Source organism: Pieris rapae, chromosome 2 (assembly GCF_905147795.1).
Source record: "Pieris rapae chromosome 2, ilPieRapa1.1, whole genome shotgun sequence".
NCBI lineage: Eukaryota > Metazoa > Arthropoda > Insecta > Lepidoptera > Pieridae > Pieris > Pieris rapae.
In genome coordinates, this window is record NC_059510.1 from 1,547,687 (window position 1) to 1,569,174 (window position 21,488).

At 32.7% G+C, this 21,488-nt stretch overlaps 1 protein-coding gene across 11 annotated transcripts in view; it reads left to right on the forward strand.

Moving 5' to 3' along the window:
- LOC110995596 overlaps positions 1–21,488 on the forward strand; it is an 85,834-nt gene that overhangs the window by 38,006 nt on the left and 26,340 nt on the right. For 9 of the 11 annotated variants that reach the window (XM_045633611.1, XM_045633614.1, XM_045633623.1 and 6 more), the window contains 15 exons: positions 438–609; positions 2,184–2,286; positions 8,320–8,438; positions 8,984–9,138; positions 9,517–9,690; positions 12,121–12,166; positions 13,178–13,342; positions 14,210–14,484; positions 14,919–15,067; positions 15,701–15,903; positions 16,219–16,543; positions 17,372–17,514; positions 17,660–17,773; positions 18,104–18,242; positions 18,762–18,965. In XM_045633611.1, the coding sequence (XP_045489567.1) occupies positions 438–609; positions 2,184–2,286; positions 8,320–8,438; positions 8,984–9,138; positions 9,517–9,690; positions 12,121–12,166; positions 13,178–13,342; positions 14,210–14,484; positions 14,919–15,067; positions 15,701–15,903; positions 16,219–16,543; positions 17,372–17,514; positions 17,660–17,773; positions 18,104–18,242; positions 18,762–18,965 (2,486 nt within the window). The remainder of the gene's footprint in view (positions 1–437; positions 610–2,183; positions 2,287–8,319; positions 8,439–8,983; positions 9,139–9,516; positions 9,691–12,120; positions 12,167–13,177; positions 13,343–14,209; positions 14,485–14,918; positions 15,068–15,700; positions 15,904–16,218; positions 16,544–17,371; positions 17,515–17,659; positions 17,774–18,103; positions 18,243–18,761; positions 18,966–21,488) is intronic. The other 2 variants (XM_045633596.1, XM_045633601.1) reach the window with 2 other exon arrangements.

The window sequence follows — 21,488 nt, forward strand, 5'->3', positions numbered from 1 at the left end:
AGAAGATTAAAATAACTTTACCTATGACATAACAGCTTTTGACATCAATAAAATTTAATGTTAATCTGTTAAGTTCATTAACATTGGGACATTGGCTTTCGTTATCATTATTGGTAACTATGTAAGTAGTATATTTATACATTAAAAACTAATAAAATACAGAATGTGTAAAGACAATTATTAGTACTAATAAAAACATCATACAAATGATGATTATGGATATTCAATGATATTTACTATAAATATACATTTATTTAAAACTAGAATGTACTATAAAAGTTCCATATGCTTATAAAAAGGCATCCTACCTATATATCTCCGTTGATATATTTGTATTAGACTTATCAAAACAAATAAATTCCGATCACTTCGGCATGTGTACAACTGCCGTGTTATCTTGATAAATATAATATGAATAATAAAGATTTTTTCTTCAGGGTCACTCCGAGTCGAAAGGGGCTAAGAAGCGAGACAAGAGTGTGAGCAATGGCAACAAACAAACAAGAGGTGTCGCCACTTCCTTTGGTTTTAGGCGACGCCCGGCTAGCACATCAAGAGCCGAAGATAACGCTAGAAAGAAGAAGTCACATGATAGAAATGGGAATGGAGGTATGTATGTTCCTAGTTGTGTTAGCCTCTTCAAGCTTATATATTAAAACACATGACAAAACACCAAATTGACGTCACCTAAAGATAAACTTTACATAAAGATCTTACAAATAGTTGGGGTGGTTTAAAGGCCGACAACACATTCGCGAGCCCTTTGGCATTGAGAGTGTCCATCGTTTGCCTCTTGTTTTATAGGAACCAGAATCTATGAATCAAAGATGTAAAATGCCTGCAGCATGTGAACCTATAATTATTGTGAAAAGGCAAATTTCTTATTATATATCTATGAATAAAACTAGTGTTTTAGAGACATTTTCTGCGACCATCACTACAGCAAAGTTGAGCGTTGAGCCCATTTATTCGTTAAACATGACTTTTTGAATTATTTTATACTGCTTCAATCACATGGATATTTTATTAATTCCTTTTATTTAATATCACTTAGTGTAATCAAAGAAAATATGATTTTGAAATAAAAAGTAGTAATGGTATTGCTGCGAGTTTTGAACCTCCACCTCTGTCATACAAATAACGTAATTAAAAGGGTCATTTAATGATAATATAAGTTTATCTAAATGGCAAAAATATAACCCCCAAATGTACCCTTGGTCACACATGCTGTACTTCCGGTTATGACAGGTGTATGCCACCCCTTTGCATAGCTTCCATAACCAACACCATTTCAAGGATTAATGTATTTTTTAAGGTTATTTTCCCAAGACGATACGATTTCAACCAGCCGTGTAAAAGTAAAGAAACTTAGGTTTAAAATAGAGAATATTATATTATCTTCAATGGGATTATTATAACACCACTTACAAAACAGGCTTCTACGCAAGAACATATTTTTAGCTTACACCTACGTAAATATTACGCAATAATTCAATAAAAAAATTAGATGATTAAAGTAAGTGTTCCAAGAGCTACACAACCTGATTCCGTCATCTGTCTAAACTAGGCTCGTCTAGAAGCCTTGAAATTTCACTCCTTTGTTACTGACATCTCCAATTGCCTCACTACAATCAGCAAAGTAGTGGTCCCTTTATCAACTTCAGTATTTCCTAAAGACTGTAACATAGGCAACTAGACAAGCATGCCTTTCTTATCTTTTTAATTATTAGTAATGTTACAACTAACATACAGTTCATAAAACAAAACACATAGACAATATAATCAAAACAGTTTACATAGATAAACTATATGAAACAGAACACGAATAGGTACATTACAGACAGAAATACATAAAAAAAACTAAAGAAAATTGAAATTTTCATTTGAAACAACTAATAATACTTAATATTTCAAATTACTACTTAAACAAAATCAGAGTCTTCCCGACTCTTCAAATACTTCCTCACAGTATATTTTGGTGACGTTTTTACGTCTGGAAATGCTGTTACGCATATCCCTGCGGCATTTTACTCCAACAATAAAGTTTTATACAAGTTTTCTTCTTTGTTTTGTCTCACCAGTTTTTGGCAATCGAGCGAAATGTCTTGCTGGCACATTTCCTTGTTCCAGTGCTATTCACTCGATCCACTAGCTAGTAATAATAAGCTTAAAACATTGTCTAGGTTCTACAGAAGAGCTGCGAGCCGAAGAAGTCCTGTCCGGTCGTTCGACGCCCCTCGCTCGGCCGCGGAAGGAGACATCGGGGCAACCACTCAGAACTAATCGGTAATGTACTCAAAACAATAATGCACAATATTACATAATGACTAATTAAAGTATTAAAATAAATATCGTTTATAAAGAACGATATAAGATATTATTTATTTTTAGATTAAAATATGAAATTAAGAAAGAATTTCATATTTTACCTTGTTACTATAATAATAATAACAATAGTAAAACTTTATTCGTGTCAGAAATATAGTTGAGACAAAATTCGCTAGACGCTATGTTGTGGGTAACTAGATAAATTATTCCGTGGTATATGGTGCAGTTTTAGTGTAAGAAGACATATGTATAATGCGTGCGTATGGTTTTGAGAGTGTAGTAGTGAGTTGTTATATGTGCGCTGTGTCTAAATATATATAAATCGTTTTTGTTTGTTACTTCAAAGTATAGTCTAATAATATCCGAATGGATCAATAGCTTGAAAAGTTCATGGCCATTTAAATGTTGTATAAACGTGATATTCATATTCTATTGAGATTCTATTTAAGCAACTGGCGTTTGAAATTATTTTTAACCATATTCTACCTTTTTCACTTTAAAGGTAGATAACCTTTCATTCATCATTCACATTTCATTTGTACCAGATATATTATATAGACCAGTGCCGAAGCCTTCAAAAATAGTAAAAAATGAAAAAAAATTACAGTAGGATGAAACCCATTAGAAATGCAGGGGAATATGATCAAAATGAAAGGAAAAATAAATTACGGTCGATCCGAGTTCGGGAAGTGGGAGGGGGGTGACTTTTAAGGGGGAAAAATTGTTTATCTTGATTTCCGGCGAAACTACCAGTCCTATGGAAAAAAGTTAAATGGCAAAGTTGTAGGTCATAAAAAGATCTACAACTTTGGTATTTACAATTTTTTCACATAACCTCAAAATTTAGGTGAAAAATTCAAAAAACCAAGTTTTTGGTTTTTTATTTATATCTTTTTTAAAAAGTTTTTTTTTTCTACGAAATTTGGTGAAAACTTACCTTATTATGTCCCAAATATACTGTAATTTATTTGATTAAAAATATTTATTTTTTCGCCTCATTTTAACTTAATATCATAAAAGCACCCTAATTTTCAATCCAAAATTCTGACGTCAAAATTTCAGCTTTTTTCAAAAAGTTTGGGGGCTTTTTGTTCGTTGAAATATCTACTTTCTGATGGTGTAAAAAAAAATATACATTACTATAGGAAATATTATTAGAAAATGCAAAAAATTGAAAAAACCTCAAATTCGAAAATTTTCTTTTAATTATGTACAATTTTGAGGTATTTATTAAAATTTACACTTTAATTACTCAAAAAACGTAAGATTTCATGCTTCATTGATAAACGAAAAAATTGCAAATTAAAATATACTTCTATAATTAACAAACAAATAAGCTAATAAAGTTAATATTTAATAAGACATCTACAATATTTTGAAAAAGTTCTAGAATCTTCTGTAAATAATATTTGTAGATGCCTATTTATTGCTGTTTTAAGATAATTTATATACCTGAGTGACCTTCGGTGAATTTTGAATTTTTCTTTGAATAAAGTAAATTTCTCACAAATCACTTAGAGTAACTCAGCCTGCAGGTGTATTTTTAAAAACGATGTTGTACACTACTCTGTATCTCGAATACTGGCTAACGGTTTTTACAGCTGCTACGAAATAGCAGGTATGTAGTAAGGCCCAGACCCTCCTAGGTCCATCCCCACTTCTCAATGAAATAACTTACACTGGGCTAAAATTCACCGAAGGTCACTCAGGTATATAAATTATCTTAAAACAGCAATAAATAGGCATCTACAAATATTATTTACAGAAGATTCTAGAACTTTTTCAAAATATTGTATATGTCTTATTAAATATTAACTTTATTAACTTATTTGTTTGTTAATTATAGAAGTATATTTTAATTTGCAATTTTTTCGTTTATCAATGAAGCATGAAATCTTACGTTTTTTGAGTAATTAAAGTGTAAATTTTAATAAATACCTCAAAATTGTACATAATTAATGAAAATTTTCGAATTTGAGGTTTTTTCAATTTTTTGCATTTTCTAATAATATTTCCTATAGTAATGTATATTTTTTTTTACACCATCAGAAAGTAGATATTTCAACGAACAAAAAGCCCCCAAACTTTTTGAAAAAAGCTGAAATTTTGACGTCAGAATTTTGGATTGAAAATTAGGGTGCTTTTATGATATTAAGTTAAAATGAGGCGAAAAAATAAATATTTTTAATCAAATAAATTACAGTATATTTGGGACATAATAAGGTAAGTTTTCACCAAATTTCGTAGAAAAAAAAAACTTTTTAAAAAAGATATAAATAAAAAACCAAAAACTTGGTTTTTTGAATTTTTCACCTAAATTTTGAGGTTATGTGAAAAAATTGTAAATACCAAAGTTGTAGATCTTTTTATGACCTACAACTTTGCCATTTAACTTTTTTCCATAGGACTGGTAGTTTCGCCGGAAATCAAGATAAACAATTTTTCCCCCTTAAAAGTCACCCCCCTCCCACTTCCCGAACTCGGATCGACCGTAATTTATTTTTCCTTTCATTTTGATCATATTCCCCTGCATTTCTAATGGGTTTCATCCTACTGTAATTTTTTTTGGTTTCAAAAATTATCGACACTGGTCTAATAACCTTTTCCGAAGATTCAAGCACTTTACTCAGTCTTTGATAGTATTAAAAATGTATTTTAAGATAATAATAATAGCATTTTAATTCAGATACATTTAAACACGTTTCTATTTCAGTCTTCGTTTATGTATCTCAGCCGTCCAAATCTCGCCACTCTCTACAATGTAACACCTGCTGTTTTTTTAATTATTTAAAGATACAATAATTTAATGACGGATTTATTAAAGCATTAACTTAAATCTTCTGTAAGGTCGATGTAGTTCTCTCAATATCTGTAGCGCTGACGCAACCTTGAAATCGCACGGCACAAAAACTATTAATCGATGTCGGTATTGAAAATTGTAGGATAAAGGTGCTGAATGTTCAAATTCTACTCGTTGGCCCATCACGGTTTTTGTCATTTTTTTATTTATATAGGCTGTAATAAATTCTACATGCTGAAGAATTGGAATCAGTTTAGTAGTACGAGTAATATAATTATATATTTGTTCCATTCAAGTTGTTTTGTTTTTTGGCATTTAGTTTGCCTCCAAATATAATAAACCCGGCATCGGAATTAGACTATGACATTACGAAATCATTTTAATAAAGTTTGCATAATTGGCACGTAAAATGAAATGCTGTATGGCGAATTTCGTTTTAATAAAACAATCTGTCAAATCTGTAACATAACTGAAAGTGATAGCGATTGTAATTGAATCGTTTCTGAATATACAACGAAGAGCAGTTTGAATCGTCGACAAGATAAAGGTACCTTTCCGACCGGCTTGATTGACTTGACTTGATTCCCTTGGCGTTGCGTAGAGATGTGGGATAACTCTTCATCTTCTACCACAATTACCACTGAGCGTTCAGAGGAGTGGTTCAGCTGCAGCTGAGTTTTATCATCGTACGTTGCAGAATAGGAAATTCCACCCGTGTCACCTTGACTTGCACAAATGAGCGTTTTTAAGGGAGTTTCTTTCTCGCACCACCTGTATTTGGAACTAGCTGCTGACAGAATTATTTTTGAAACAATTCGACTTAGGGTCCTTCAAGATCTTGAAATGCCGGCAACGCACTCGCGATCCCTCCCACTGAGAGCGGTGGTGTCACTCCAGTCCGTTCTTTAGAACAAAATAAAAAATAAATGCGCGGTTTTTTTTTAGAAAACTCAACAGCCGTTTTCGAGTTACAGATTACAAACGCTGATTTGAACAGTGAAATAATATTTTCTATGGTGAAAGTTATATAGAACTTCCTATTTTGCAATGTAATTTATATGCGCAAAAGAAAGTGAGAATTATAGATAAAAATGAAATCAAGTCTATCCGATACCATTAATTTCCGCTATAGTAAAACAACTATTTCGAAAATAGTTACATAATTTTTATAACTAGTTTTATGTTTTATGGGTTAATGTTTTATTCTTAAATTTGAATTGTGAAAGGCATATTTTTTTTATTAACATCTTATTCACATATAACTTAATATTTTTGCTTTTTTTCTATGTTTATTATGTATATATGTCTATGTTAATTTAAGATTCGCTCGACCGGTGAAAGAAAACATCGTAAGGGAACCGACATGTATGGACCCAAAATGTAGACGGTGTGTGTCAGACACAGGAGACTGATCACCTATATGCATATTAGATTGCATTGCAGAGAGAAATCTGAGTAAATCAATTTTTTCCAGCATATACTCGCCCTTCAAAAATTAAAAAAACTAACAAAAGCATCAAATACTCGTCAAAAAACCGAGTTATATTTAAAAATATGCCATTTCCTTACGATGTTAAAAAAGAGAGAGATATTTCAACTTCAACTAAATATCCTTGTTATTATGTACAATAATGTTTTTCTTCCTTTCTATCTATTGCTAATTGATTTATACCTACACTTATATTATACAGAGAATAAGGTTTAGATTATTTTCTTTAATTAGGCTTTTAAACTAGACTGATTTGAAAAATATTTCACGAGAATCCAATATTATCCCTGAAGATGAACAAATCTATGGAATAAAAAGATAGTGATCTATATGAAAATTTCGATAGTGTAACTGTAACCCCATCGCGTATGCCGCCGAAAGCATTAACAGTAGAGTAGAGTATACGGCTCGCCCCTAAATATTGTAAATAAAAATATTATCGATGTAGTCGGGGCGTATTTCCCAACGCGTAACACGTCATTTGTGAAATAGTGTACTGGAAGCAGTGAAATGTATTTCTTTTTCTTTTTTTAATTGTGAGATAGGAACAGTATCTGAACACGATGGCCCCCTGCCATAGAGTACTTAATAATAAAAAAAATCCATATAGGACATCGTGTTGAAGAGTATTGTCGTAAAACCGTTTTTTTTAACAATTCAATAACTAGGACACGAATTTAATAAACTCATTTTGTTTCATTTTATAACATCACAATTGTAATAATAATAATAATCTTTATTTATTTCTCACAAAACTTCATACATGATAAGTTACAACTATTTATTAATGTATGTAAATAATTGTCATTCTTCTTTAGTAACTGTGCAAAGATACGCAAAACTAATTAAATTTGGAACTACAGAGTATACTTGAAATCTTTGCATTATAGGGGGCATAACGTTTTATACAAAACTTTTATATTTACAAAATATCAATAATATCATAAGTACAAATATTATATATAAGCGAAGCCTGTATGGAACGTTACTTCATTAGAAGAAATGTTTATAACAACTAAGTCTATCTCTTTTTTAACTTGTTCTTAAAAGTGAAATTACTCGAGTATATTAAAAGCATGATTCAAGCACGAAACCGAAAGCAATGAGTAAATACGCAAGAGTGAAACTTTTGCGGCATTAAAATTGCAGGCGTTTTGTTTTAGTTTGTTATCCCTTTTGCCTTTTTACTTTTCTGAATGACGCAAAACTACCACTCTAGTATAAAAAATATTGAAATTCTGTACGTTTACTGTAAACCAAAATCTTTGAATTCTATTAACAAGAACAGGCATTACAATCAATAATATCATAAATTTAGATTATTTTTACATGACTGGCCTATTTATATAGATCTCTATTTGTCTTAGTTGCTAATAAATATTAAAAATAAGATTGCTCGGAAGATAAAATTTAAGAAAACTTAACGACAATATTAATTTGACATAAGTATCAGTTGTTTGTAATAACTCTCTGCGCGCGAAGCCGAGAAACGCAACAGCCGCGGCGGTTGAAAAATGTGCAAATATTATTAAACACATTAGAATTTAATATTAATAGCTATTACAGGACAAAGTCTAACGGTCATTTTCATAAATTTAACTCATAACAGATTATACATACCGTAGTATTGCACCGTAGTATATATCTGTAAGTGCACATTTGTGTGTTAGCACCCTCTTTACACACACATTTCATTCCCTAGGTTCGGTTTCAGGCAACAGCACAACAAGACAGCTAAGGTTTCCGACATGAGTGTGGCCGCGGAGCAAGCCTTCGCACCACCTAAAGATAAGGAAACCGCTAATAATAATAATACATTAGGTAAGTTTTATATAGAGTAAGTTTAGTATTTACTTAATATACATATGTATATAAAAAATAATAATTCAATAATCGCTTATAAGATATTAGTCTAGACTTACTTTATTTCAGTTATATTCATCTATTGATGATTACTTTAGAAATAGAAAAATATTATAGTTAGAAAATACGATTAACTAAGATTTATATTATAAACTATATCAATCGTTCCCTAAAAGTGCAATATTGAAATTGAATAATATTATATTTTCTATAACAACACAGTCTTGTATTGTTTATATATTAGTATTCTTTTGGTCCAAGAAGGTTTATTAATACTAGAAGGCATAGACAGGGAACAATATTTTTCTGTGACATCTGACATGTGTGATTTCTGACGCAGCTTTTCCGCCTTCGTATTTGTGTTTGATTTTGGCGCCATAAATCAAACATACGTCAAAAGATTTTTATGTTGTAAATATATTTTATTTGAATTGTGTAATCGTAATATATTTTTGTTCACCATAGCTTTATACTTATTAAATAAAGTATTTTTATCTTTTTAGATAAGAAAAGTACAAATATATCATACAACAATCCCCTCCTCTCCACTCAAGTTACTGGAAATTGTGTGACTAACATAGTTGGTGCAGCTGGCCTGCCTAAACCTGTTACAAAACAAACTGTCATATTGACTTACCAAGCACAACAGTATCCACAAGTAAGTATTGAAAAATAGTAGAATTATAGTAGAATATAGTAGTATAGTAGAATTGTTATCTGTACAAGTTTATCTAACTTGAAATCTTATACATGTATATCGATATATCTTAGGTTTTAAATAACGGTTCTTAAAAGTAAGATCAACCTGTTAGAATACATATAGGTGATGTGGACCTATTGGACATTATCGGAATCGAGAAGAGTTAATTTACTGCCACTTTAAACATCGACCAATTCTTAAAAGGCCGACAACGTCATGTGAAACTCCAGCCTGTTGGCACCCTCTTACATAAAGAAATGCTTAACACCTGTGACATATGAATAAATAATGTTTGTTTATTTATCCCCGTAAAAATATGCTTGAAATATTGACCAGGATGGCAGAAAACCACCGAAAATGGAACCACCAAGTATCCGCAGTGCACCCGCGGCGCGGCAGCCTGCTTTCGACGCTCAGAAACCTCCAGGAAAATACACTTTCCAAACAAACCAACTACCACGGCCTCAGTTTCCCGCAGTGAAAACCATAGACGCTAAAACTACTAAACAGGTGAGGTCACAAAAATTTATATAATTAAATAAAACCAGTGGTGCTACAACCTTTTGAGTTCTAACGACTCAGATTTCTGTATCTGTGCCGTGTGTGTGTGTATATTAATTTTTATTTAAGATAAAGTTTCTTTGTCATTAGTTTTCGCAACGCATGCGATGGAAGATATTGTATAGGTATACATTTTACACCTTAGGTAACATTATTGTAGTTGTAGTAGTACCTTATTGTGTTTCTTGCAATAATAGCCTTATAAATCAGTCATAATGTAGCATTCAAATGGTAGAAGAATTTTAAAATCGGTTTAGTACTTTTTGAGCCAATTCGTTACAAACATACTTACATACAAATCATTTCTGTTTATAATATTAGTATAGCTATTGTGTTGCGTATCTTTCTTCACTACAATTCTTATTTGATTGTCTTCGGCAATCATGTCATGACATTACAATAATAATATACGTAATCTTCAAGCTTAAAACACTGGTATTTTGATGCATTTCCAAAGAGAATCTTCTATATTGGCTATATTGTGGGCCCTCCTGCCAATTGGGCAGCCCCACAGAGCCAATTTTCCCGTTTCACTTAAACAAATATGCACTTGCTAAAAAAATTCTATATTCAAATAATTTGTTAATTTAGAATCGCTTAGACTTAACGATCACTTTCATTGACGCGATTGGATTCTTTTACGTCACGATTTTGTGTTGAGGAAAAATGCACTTTATATCTATGCATCAAAGTCCATATTTGTTCAGGCTAGGAAGTAGGTCATCCTTAACCTATTTCAGGGCTGGTGGTTTTGTAACCCGGTGTCGTTTGCTGAAAATATCACTGCAGTGTGCATTTGTATGGTACACACGAGGTTTTCAAGACGCGATAATATTTAATATTTTTACTATGAAGTAGTTACTTACGAAGAGGGTTCGTATTATTGCAAATAAATAAATTAAAAGTAGATTTTTTAAATAGAATGTATATATATATATAGTTCATTGATATCTTTACCAAAAAAAAGGAATCCAAATTTCAATAAAAAAGGATTTTAAAAAAATGTGGTAATCTGTTGGAGCAAGGTCCAGGGAGTACAGTGTATGTCTATGTATGCGTTATCGTGAAATAGTAGCCTTGTACGACCTAATTGCTTAGATATATCGCGGGCTTTGAGCGACCAAATCAAGAAATTCCGTGACGAAAATAAACCACACGATGACGTTATACGCGTTAGAGCGAGACAGGCTATATAGGCGTGTTAGTCTGAGTCTGGTAGAGTGGTAGATTGAATTAATATCAAAGAAAGAAATTAATGCATAAATAAATAATTATAATTTCCTGAATTGATAGAAATGCCATGCAATAGCTTTACCGCAGCGGATTGCCACATTACATTGTTTTTAATTATGTCTAGTAACTTTGAAGTGTTTTTACGAACATTCAATATCATTCATTAATATGGTTCGATTTCCATTTTTGGCAGCAAATTATTATCTTATGTAACAGTTTTATTACGTGTCTGCATTTAATCTATAATTTAGAATGTATTACGTAATTTCAAAACAACTTTTATATTTAATATTTTCTATTTTTATTTGAATAGCAACGCACTTCTTCAATTAAGATTGTGTTTAAAACGGTGATTAAAATTGAATTTGTAATCCTTTATAAGAGATTTCCATTAAACGGACTCCATTAGATCAAAGACTCTGAAGATCAGATAAGGTTTATCTAGGTCCCTTAGAATGCCTAGAGTGACCCTTGAGTGCCTTTCGAGAAGCCTGTTGTAATTTGCCTTTGAAGTCATGGCTTACAAAATTTCTTACGGAGTTTTGCTAACATCTTAAACTACATACAAGATGTAGAAAAACTTAAAACCCAGGTCAATATTTACTCTAAGATCACGATTATCTAACTAAAGCCAGCATTGTTGTAGGGAAAAACTGCTGTTTAAAAAAATACAGATTTCTTAAAGTACATATCTGATTGGCCTTTTGTACCTGACAACAAGCAGGACTTTTAAGGCGAGCCTGTTTCCTCACGATGATTTCCTTGAAAGGTGATTCACAGCTGGACTCGAACCTGCGACCTCAAAGATGAGAGTCGCGCGCTGAAGCCATCACTGCTCAGTTGCTCGCTAATATAAAAATAGCATGTTTTAAATTATAACTTTTACTGAAATAATGATTGCACTATTCCACATAGAAATTAAGAAAACATTGCTCAAATGTGAATGTAAAGCGAAATTTTGTAACGCGCGCATAATTAATTCTTCGAAAACTACTCTTTACGAGTGCACGTCAAGAAATCGTAAGTCTTGAGATCTGTCGCTCGTAGTTTTACCGTTTATATCCGGAACCTTCATAGTATTCAGTTAGTTCTGTTTAGTGAAATGGTTGTGTTCTAATACTAAAAATGTTGGCATTTGGTTTCCAGGTGGTTAATAATAATAGGAAAACGAATTCGGATGGATGGCGAGAAGGTAAGAAATTTATAATTAACCTACTTAATTTGCTTGCGTTTATGATTTTAGTCATCAACTTAAAAATAAAATAATTTATATGAATTATGTTAATAATTTTTATTTCCATTATTTTTTTGGAATTTATTAAGTAACTATGAACAAATTTGCCTTATTTATGTTTTATATCTATCCAATAGGATTCCCGAAACTTATATTACATTTTTACTTCCTTCAGACAATTATTAAATACAGAGAATGTCAGCAGTAAGGACCATTCTGTTGCCGGCTCCAATTCTCTTTCACTAGTCCGCTAATTAATTCTTAACGACATTATATAATCATTTTTTATAATATTACAATATTGTTATCTTTTTAATTAATTCGTTAAGTTTTTTTAGCAGAAATAATTTATTGCAGTAAAATATACAGTATTTACAATATTCTTAACCTACGTGGAAATTATAGTTATTAAAAATTAAAACAAATTTTAAACGTTTGGTCCCTGTGGCAGTGTACCTTTAAATCTAGCAGCATTCCTTCCCTGTATTACAATACCCATTCGTTGAGTGAGAAAAGCAAGCTTTGGGGTCACCGATACTGTCTACCAGGCACCAACTTAAATCTTAAAAAAAGTCTCTACTCCAAAAGGATTTTTTTTAATTCATATACATACTTGTGACTAAACTAGGCACGTTGAATAATTATCTTATAACTTATTTGATTTAATATGAAATTATTATTTTTCCGGTAACTCTATTCGAATATTATTAATCAAATTGTATTTACCAGTTCACTCGTTCTAATAACTTGGTGCAAATCAAGTGTGGTTCACTCATTTGAACCACAGAGTTGACTTATATAAAAAAAATGATAAAAGATACCGCCGCCCATGGACACTCAATGCCAGAGGCCTCGCGACTGTCTATAATGGACATAAATAGTTTAAGTCGTGGTCCGCGCGAAACTTTTATGGCCATATTTTACAACTAGCAGATGCCTACTCCAAAATATATGTATTAACACTATCAGGCGCAGGTTCCGCAGTATCCAGTGACTCCGGTGTGTGGACAGGGTGTGAGGAAGGGGAATTGTCTCCCCGATCACGCCGCAGACCGCGCAACTTGGAGATGGTTATGCGAGGCTCCCATAACTTCCACCTCAGAGAGCTTCAAGTCGCCGATCTGGATATTATGGGTAATTAAGACATGACAAATATTTTTAACATAAAATTTTGAAAATGTATTTATATAGTCAGTTTTTAACAAACATTTCCTATTTATTTCTTAATGTTTATTTTCGCTCGCATTTGATGTGTTCAGAGGCGTTGTTTCGTCTACATGCTGAGTTTCATCACCGGATGTCAAGGCAGAATACAAAACTCCATCCGTATGACCTTGACGTCCGTGGTTCCACTATGTGGAACTGCTCACTAAAGTATTATCTTTCGAAACGATTCGCCTTAGAGACATACGAAACAAACAAACATTTACATAGAATATAAAAAAAACACAATTGCATCAATGACAAGTGTACATATTTCAAGAGACAAATTACAATTATAAAAAAACGAAATAATACAAACATAAGAAACAAAAATATTAAACCAATATATTTAATTTTTTTTAATTTGTTGAAATTTACTAAGTATTTATTAATTAGATTAGGAAAATTGTAAATTATACTCTCCAGTATATTACAAATATTTATGGCTGATCTGTCTTACAAAACAATTTGTCAAAACTTGCCGATTTTAAAGAGTGTCGGAGAGTTTCTTGCCAGTTCTTCTTCTCTACGCCCTTGACTTGCGATTTGGTAGTAAATTTAGAAATTATTTCACATCTTTTCTGTTGGTGTCCATAAGTACACTTGGTTATATGAATAAAGTGATTTAGAATTTGAGTTATTTGTGTGTTTAATTAAATGTTGAATATATTTGCAATTGTTTTTGGTGACGGAACAATGAACGTGTTATACAGTACAATTTGTATTTGATTTATACATGTACAATAAGATGAAAAACACCCCCTTTTTGGATAGTAAGTTATTTCTTTCAAATTCCAGATGATGCAGTTGTCACTGGTCACACAGTAATTCCCCTACCAAAACTTCCCAGTTCCTTCACAGAATCTCCAGAAGTAGAACCTGTCCCTTTCATCCCATCCCCACCATCCCCACAAGCCCCGAAACCCACTCCAGTTAAAGAGCCCCAGAGCTCTCCCATGTCCACCCTAGATAGATATAGAACAAGGACTAGGCCTTCCAGAATCCAGATGGACTCCAAGAATGAAGAGAAGTTTGTCTTGGATAGAACACAGCCTGAAATGTTGAACAAGCAGGTTAGTTGAAGACTTCAAGAAAAAACTAAAAAGTTAAAAATAATTTATAAATTATACAAACATTGTTTTTTCTACTCTTTAAAGCCACAGGAATCACTTTAATTTAAAAGTAATTGATGTAATATGTATTATTTAACAATTTATATAAGTATGTAAGTAAAAAATACATAAACTTAAAAATGTCTAATATACTATACAGACATTGTTCTGTTTTTACATTTCTAACATTTACCAACGGTCTTTTATTTCAAATTTAAATAAAAAATAAATCCAAAAATTACTTTTCAACTTCACTTTAATTTCAAAGTAAGTGCAATGTAAAAGTTAATCAATAACAATTTATTGCTATACAATTAAGAAATAAACGCATAAACACAGGACGAGAGTCACAGTGAAGCTAGTTCAAATAAGAAAGATATAATATTTGTTTCCAGACATCATTCACAAAGCCATCAAGCGGTGTGGCCTCACCAACAGCAGATTCATCCAAAGAGTCAAGTCCATCCTGCAAGAGTGAAGAGAGTCACTTCGGCAACAGCAGCGCATGGCAGAGCCACGCTGCTGGTGAAGCTATGGCTAATAGGTAATTTGAAAGTTGTATTGGTTACCATGGATACCATTCCTATATATCGTCATTACACTGACTGACTTGAACCTACATTATAAAGTCTGCTTATTTTGATTATAGTCCAAAGAAGTCGCTCAGCAGGACTAAATAACTCACGGGCAATAGATAATTATATTTTCTGTTATTTATTGAGCTATTGCATAGATTTTATCGCGGTTTTGAGCGCGGCGACCGAATCAAGAAATTCCGTAACGAAAATAAACCTAACACGATGACGTAATATAAGTATGTCCAATACGCGTTAGAGTGGGACAGAATGCATACTGCGTATTCACATCGCTCTGACGAGATCAGAGACGTAGCGTAAGCGCGGGCGGTGCAGCTGGTACGCAATAGAGTGAGACAGACTTTATACTGTTGGTCTGAGTCTGGTAGAGTAGTAGATTGAATATCTAAGAAAAACTTGAACTTGAATTTTTTTTTTCTTTGATACTAAATCAAAAAAAAAATGAATATTATTGCATAAGTTGATAAAAAATGTTATGCAATTTCTTTACAGAAGCAGTCCCCGAGTACTTAACCGTAACTTAACATATGCCCTTCATACTGCATAAAAAATTCCAGTAAATCAAAGGAAATATTTTTCAGATCTCAAGACGACGTGTCCCTTGCTCTCAGCGTGTCGAGTTGTGAAGATGATAAGTCCAAATTCGAGTTGAAGGAGCCGAAGCTCGAACCGGAGCCAGAGGTGCCAAAGAAGACAATCGTCATCATGGATGAGCCCCCTCACCCGTTGCTCATGAAGTCACTTACGTTAAGCCAACACGAGGCACTGCGGACTTCTATGATGGGTGAGTTCTAGTTAGGAAATAACTAAAAAAAAATTAGTGTAAACTGCAAAAATTATTGGAAATACTGAGAAATTATAAAAGTCTCAAAGATTTTTCTTGTGGTTGGCCTAGTGGCTTTAGCGTATGAATTGGTGTCAAACTAATGATCTAGATACTCGCCCACGCTATTTCCCTTAAAAAGTTAATCACCTTCCTCTTAAAACTACTAGGAAGGTGATTAAAAGGAAACCTCTTAAGGAAACTTGCCTTACACCCGAGAAGTTAACTATGTCACTCACAGAAGGCATACGGCCTGAATGAATGTTTTTTGTCCAGGTTCAATGACAAGTTCAAACTACAGTACAACAAGCACTTGCACAAACCAAAGCAACCACAACACGTTGACCCTCACCCTCGAAGAGGCCAAGTTCGACATGTCCGCCTTAGAAGCCTCAACTCAAAGCCTTCTGGACGACGAGACGTCACCGGCCGATTCCCTCATCTCCTCCACCAGCACCAGTGACTCGAATAACGATCTGCACTGCACAGAGGCGCCATCTATATCCAGTGCCTATCAAACGGCGAATACAAAGACGAAATCGGAACAAATTGTGGAAGACGATCTTGATGGTGAAGTTTTGACTGCTGTTAAGGAATTGAGGTTTGTTTTTTAATACAATTTTAACTTTTTATTACTATTTGAGTTATCAAAACTTGTTTTATGCACCTATAGAAGCATATTAATTATACTTCAACTATATTAAAGCCTTAGCTGTTTGACATGACAACGTCTAATAAATCGATGAACGCCGCTTGCACGAACGAAAACGAATGACTCATTGTCCCGTTACGCGCATTGTACGCTTTCGCCGGATCTATCTCTCTTGACACTCGATTGGCCTATGCGTCCGAGGATACACTCCTTTGTATGCATATAAAAAGTGATAACTAAATAAAAACTGATTCATTTTTATTCTTAAAAGTATATAATAATTATTATATATAATTTGACCAATGTTTTGTTATGACGTTAAGTTAAACTATCGTCCGTAAACCGGCTTTACAACTATTACCTATTTTCTGCTTATGATTCAGAGAGAGAAAGAGAACCGTTGTGAGGTTTAAAGTAAAGTAAATCATTACTGTTGGAAATAATATGAGAATAATTTATAGAGGCATCTGTCAAGGATAGGTAAACTAACTGTAATCATCAGCTATCCATTAACTACATCATTATAAATTCACTGTTTTAATATTACCATGAAGGTATTAAAAATGTTTGTATTTTGTAAAATAAAAACTTTATAAGCTCGAATAATCGCCATGCCGTTTCTCTTTCAATACAGACATTTAGATAAAGCTTTCTAAATGTATCGTAAGATGTTTATTTTAACTTTTTTTATGAACCTTCCGTCCCTTTCCTTCGTATATATTAAACTTTGAATTTGAACAGAATTTTGTCTAAAAGTTTGTCTCTGGTTTTTTTTAGTGAACATAGTTCGTCGGATAGTAAGGACGATACTCCCCCCTCCCCTGGAACTCCCACGCACGCGTCGGGGTCTCTATCTCTGTCTGACGGCAGGGACTTCTTTGATGATGAAATTGCTGACCAACCTGGTCTGCTTTTTAGAAGTGAGTAGTTCTTGAATCTTAAAGGATTATCTTAGACTTTTTCGGACAAACATACATAGTATGTAGGTTGTAGAAAAATTATTTTTAGGACATTATTTTGCATATTTTTAACGATTATTTTGAATTGTTTTATACATTATTCTAGAAAATAATTACGGCAGCCCATCAGTTAAGAGAGCAGATTCAGACGTTGGCAAACAGTTAAGAAGATCGAGAGATCACATAACATCAAGTCCTCTCACACGAAGAAGTCAAAAGGGTAATTAATATCTGATGAATCAACTTTATTCTTTGACAAAACAGTAGTCGTTATAACCGGTAGTCGTCATAATCGGTAGTTGTAAAAACCGGCAGTCGTTATAACCGGTAGTCATAACAGCCTGCAACAGAATTCAACCGAGACCTTAGATTTTGGTCAATATAACCGGTATGGTGTTCTGAACGATGTCGTCGTAAACGGTTTTAACAATAAATATAAACAATTTAACAATTACCACACAAATCAGCGCGCTGTTTGGGTACTTGAAATCGACCCAGTGTGTTCAATAGTATTATATTATATTTATATTATGTCTTCATTATGTTATAGTAAATGGAATCCGTAACCCCAACGAGCGCACAGCATCCCTGGACACGTTATCCAGCCTCGCATCCGATGATCTGATGATGGACAATGATCTTGCGCAATCCATCACGAGTCTTCAAAGTGTGGATGATTATATTGAGAGGTAAACTATCTGTCCCTTTTCTATTTGTAGGTCTCCATAGGGAGTGTTCTTCGTAGGAACTCTAAAATAGTAAAACAATGATGTTCGTGTGTACGTATGTATGCACGTCAATGAGTTACCCCCTTATTTATATTAACTAATTTAGTCATTTGTCTCTCTTCATCACGACGTAAACCTAATTTGATTGAAAAGGAGAAAATTTTACTAAGATACTGATAACTCAAACGTTCCATATATATTGTATGTGTTTCCGCCGTCCATGAACACTCTTAGCGAGTGTGAGGGCACTTGAGTGCGTTACTTTTAGGAATTGATATGCTCTTTCCTTGAGGGACAAAATATCGTACAAAATTACCCTAAAAATGTGTGTTTTTAAATTTTTCCTTAAAAATATGTGTTTAATTTCCCAAAAAAATATGTGTCTTTAAAATTTTCCCAAAAAATATGTGTTTAAAATTTTCCTAAAAAAATGCGTTTAAAATTTCCACCAAATTATTGAGTCCAGCAATAATGTTGTAGGTTGGACAGTTCTCTTCGTAGCGGTCTCAACTCCTTAGACGAAAAACAGCTGAGGCAGGAGTTGTCATCTTCCAAGAACGCAATACGTCAGTGGAGCCAACTGCTGGAGAAAAATAACTTCCTGGACCGACAGTTGGCAGCCATGGCCCAGGGGAAGTCCACGGAATCGCTCGTTGGCAGCACAAGCAGTCTCACTAATATTGGGTAAGTTTGCATTTTTTGTAGAACATGGGGTCAAATTGGCAGGAGGCTCATGGACACTCAATGCTAGAGGGCTCGCGAGAGCGTTGCCGGCCCTGTTGAAAAGGTGTTAGATAAATAACATTATTTTTATTTTTATATTACAACCAATACCTGTATGTATCTATATGTACCGAGCTACCTATCATCCGTTAACTATGACAGATTATTTAATAATAATAATTAATTTTGCAAGAATGGTGGTACAATTTAAGTTCACATATTCTGCCACACATAATGGCCTGAATATTTGTCTTAGAAGGTAGAATATAATACAATTACATTATAGTCAATTCTTATATTATTTTATCCCATTAACCTATATTATGACGTTATTAACTTATTATTAATTATAATATTTCACGCAAATAATAAACAATATATTTTTTTTCCGAAAGTAGTTATTTGGGTGATTTTTAAAAATCCTAGTAGGATTTTTTTACGAAAATACCTAAAAGTTCTTATCTACTGTAACGTGTATACAGATGGAATGAAAATGTGTGTAAAGTGAACAGGAAGAAGCGGTAAAAGATTTTGTTATATAACCATCAAAAATAAAATCCGAAAATCTTTTCTATAAAATCTGTTTATGTGAAAATCCACCTCTTAAAAAGTTGGATTTGCGAGTTAAGCTATAAGCGCATATGAATATTGTCCTCTATCTATCCTTCATACTTTTAAAATAATAACGATTATTAGTAATAAGAACAATCTTAACGTCCATAAAAATTAATAAAAAAAACTAAAACAAATTCAAAAACTTTGGCTCCTGTGGCAGCACCTTTAACACTAACAGCATTTTGTATTAGTTTTACAAATATATAAATTAATTATTATTATTCAACATGTTAGTCAGTTGTACTAGGAATAAAACAATCGTATGTTATTGATTATATCTTTGTTCATATCTGTCAATTTTACGATAGTGTGAGTCAACAGATTGATAAAGGTACTTTATAGAAACCGTAATATTCGATACTTCATACTAGATAAACCTTAATATAAATACCCTGGTGATAATAAAAGAATACTGTATTTGGTATATAATATATGTGTGGATTCCCCCTGGCAACGAATTGTTTTCGAAATAAAATTAACGTTTTTTTTTCAGTTGAGTTTTTCAATCAATAATTTATTGTGAAACCAAGTAGATTATTTTAGTATTTAACAAATATAAAAATATATCAAAACTAAAGTTTTTCACTAGTTGAAATTTTTTTTAATCTCTCTTTTGTAGGCTCGGTAAAAAAAATCTTTTAAAAAATAGCCAATACCAGGTAGAGTGTTCTTAAAAGTTGTTCGAATGAATACCACCAGCAACCAATTTCCGAACCAATTCGTCCTTCAAGAGTGTACTCTCTCAAAGGCCGGCAGCGCACCAACTAGAAATGGGTATCTATGGGCTGCGATGACTGCCCTTTTTGGGCGTCCCGCAGGTTTGATTTCCCCCCTATTATATAAAAAAATGCCGGGATCGTAGTTGCCTTCTGGCGATGTGACTGACAATGGTCATTGCGGGGTTACTGAACTTGCGGTAAGCTTCCTGCCCGTTTGTCCCGATACATACATAAACGTATATTTCCATGTGTATAGGACTGATTTGATAAGAAATTGATAAACAGCATAATTAATAATCTACCAAGCTATTTAGACAATGTACTGAGATAATTTGTTTACAAACAAAACGATTGTTATTCAGAACAATGTCTTCATTCCGTTTGAAAGGAAACATTTTGGTACACAAAATGCTGCGAGATTTTTTTTTGATACATTTGTATTTTTTTGTTTTTAGGTGATAAATATCTTTTTTTGTTATATATATTATATGTGGTAAATCGGTAAATATTGTGGATGAAATGAATTTACTAACAATTATTCTTGTGAGAGGTCTTTGCTACTTCAGCGGAAACTGTGTTAGATTTTTACAGTAAAAATTTACATTGACAGTACTTTTAAAGAAAACACTTTTTTACCGGATTGAAACTATGTATTCTTGTAAACTTATAATTATTTAACATAATTTTAAAATTTCTCCAACGTGCTGACACACGACAACTATTCACAGTAGGTACTTGTATTAACCGTAAAGAAAGCTGTTATTTAATAACTGAATTTAAAGTACTATTTTTTTCCATACCACTCTATGTGGAACCAGCTGCCCACTGAAGTATTTTCGAACCATTTCGACTTAGGGTCCTTCAGAAAAAGAACGTACCATTTAATACGCCGGCAACGCACTTGCGAGACTCCTGGCAATGTCCATGTGCGGCGGTGTCATTAAATTAAATAAATTATTAAGAAATATAAAAATTTTATGTAACAGGTGGCAAACGGGCCTTCTGATACATAAAAAAAATACCTAAATACCCTAATCGATTTTGATTCATTATTAAAATATTTAAAAAAATGTACTACGTAAAATAACTTTTTAATCTTAATAGAACTCAATGTCTCTCTCGATTGAATTATAAGAACAGGTCGAGGTTT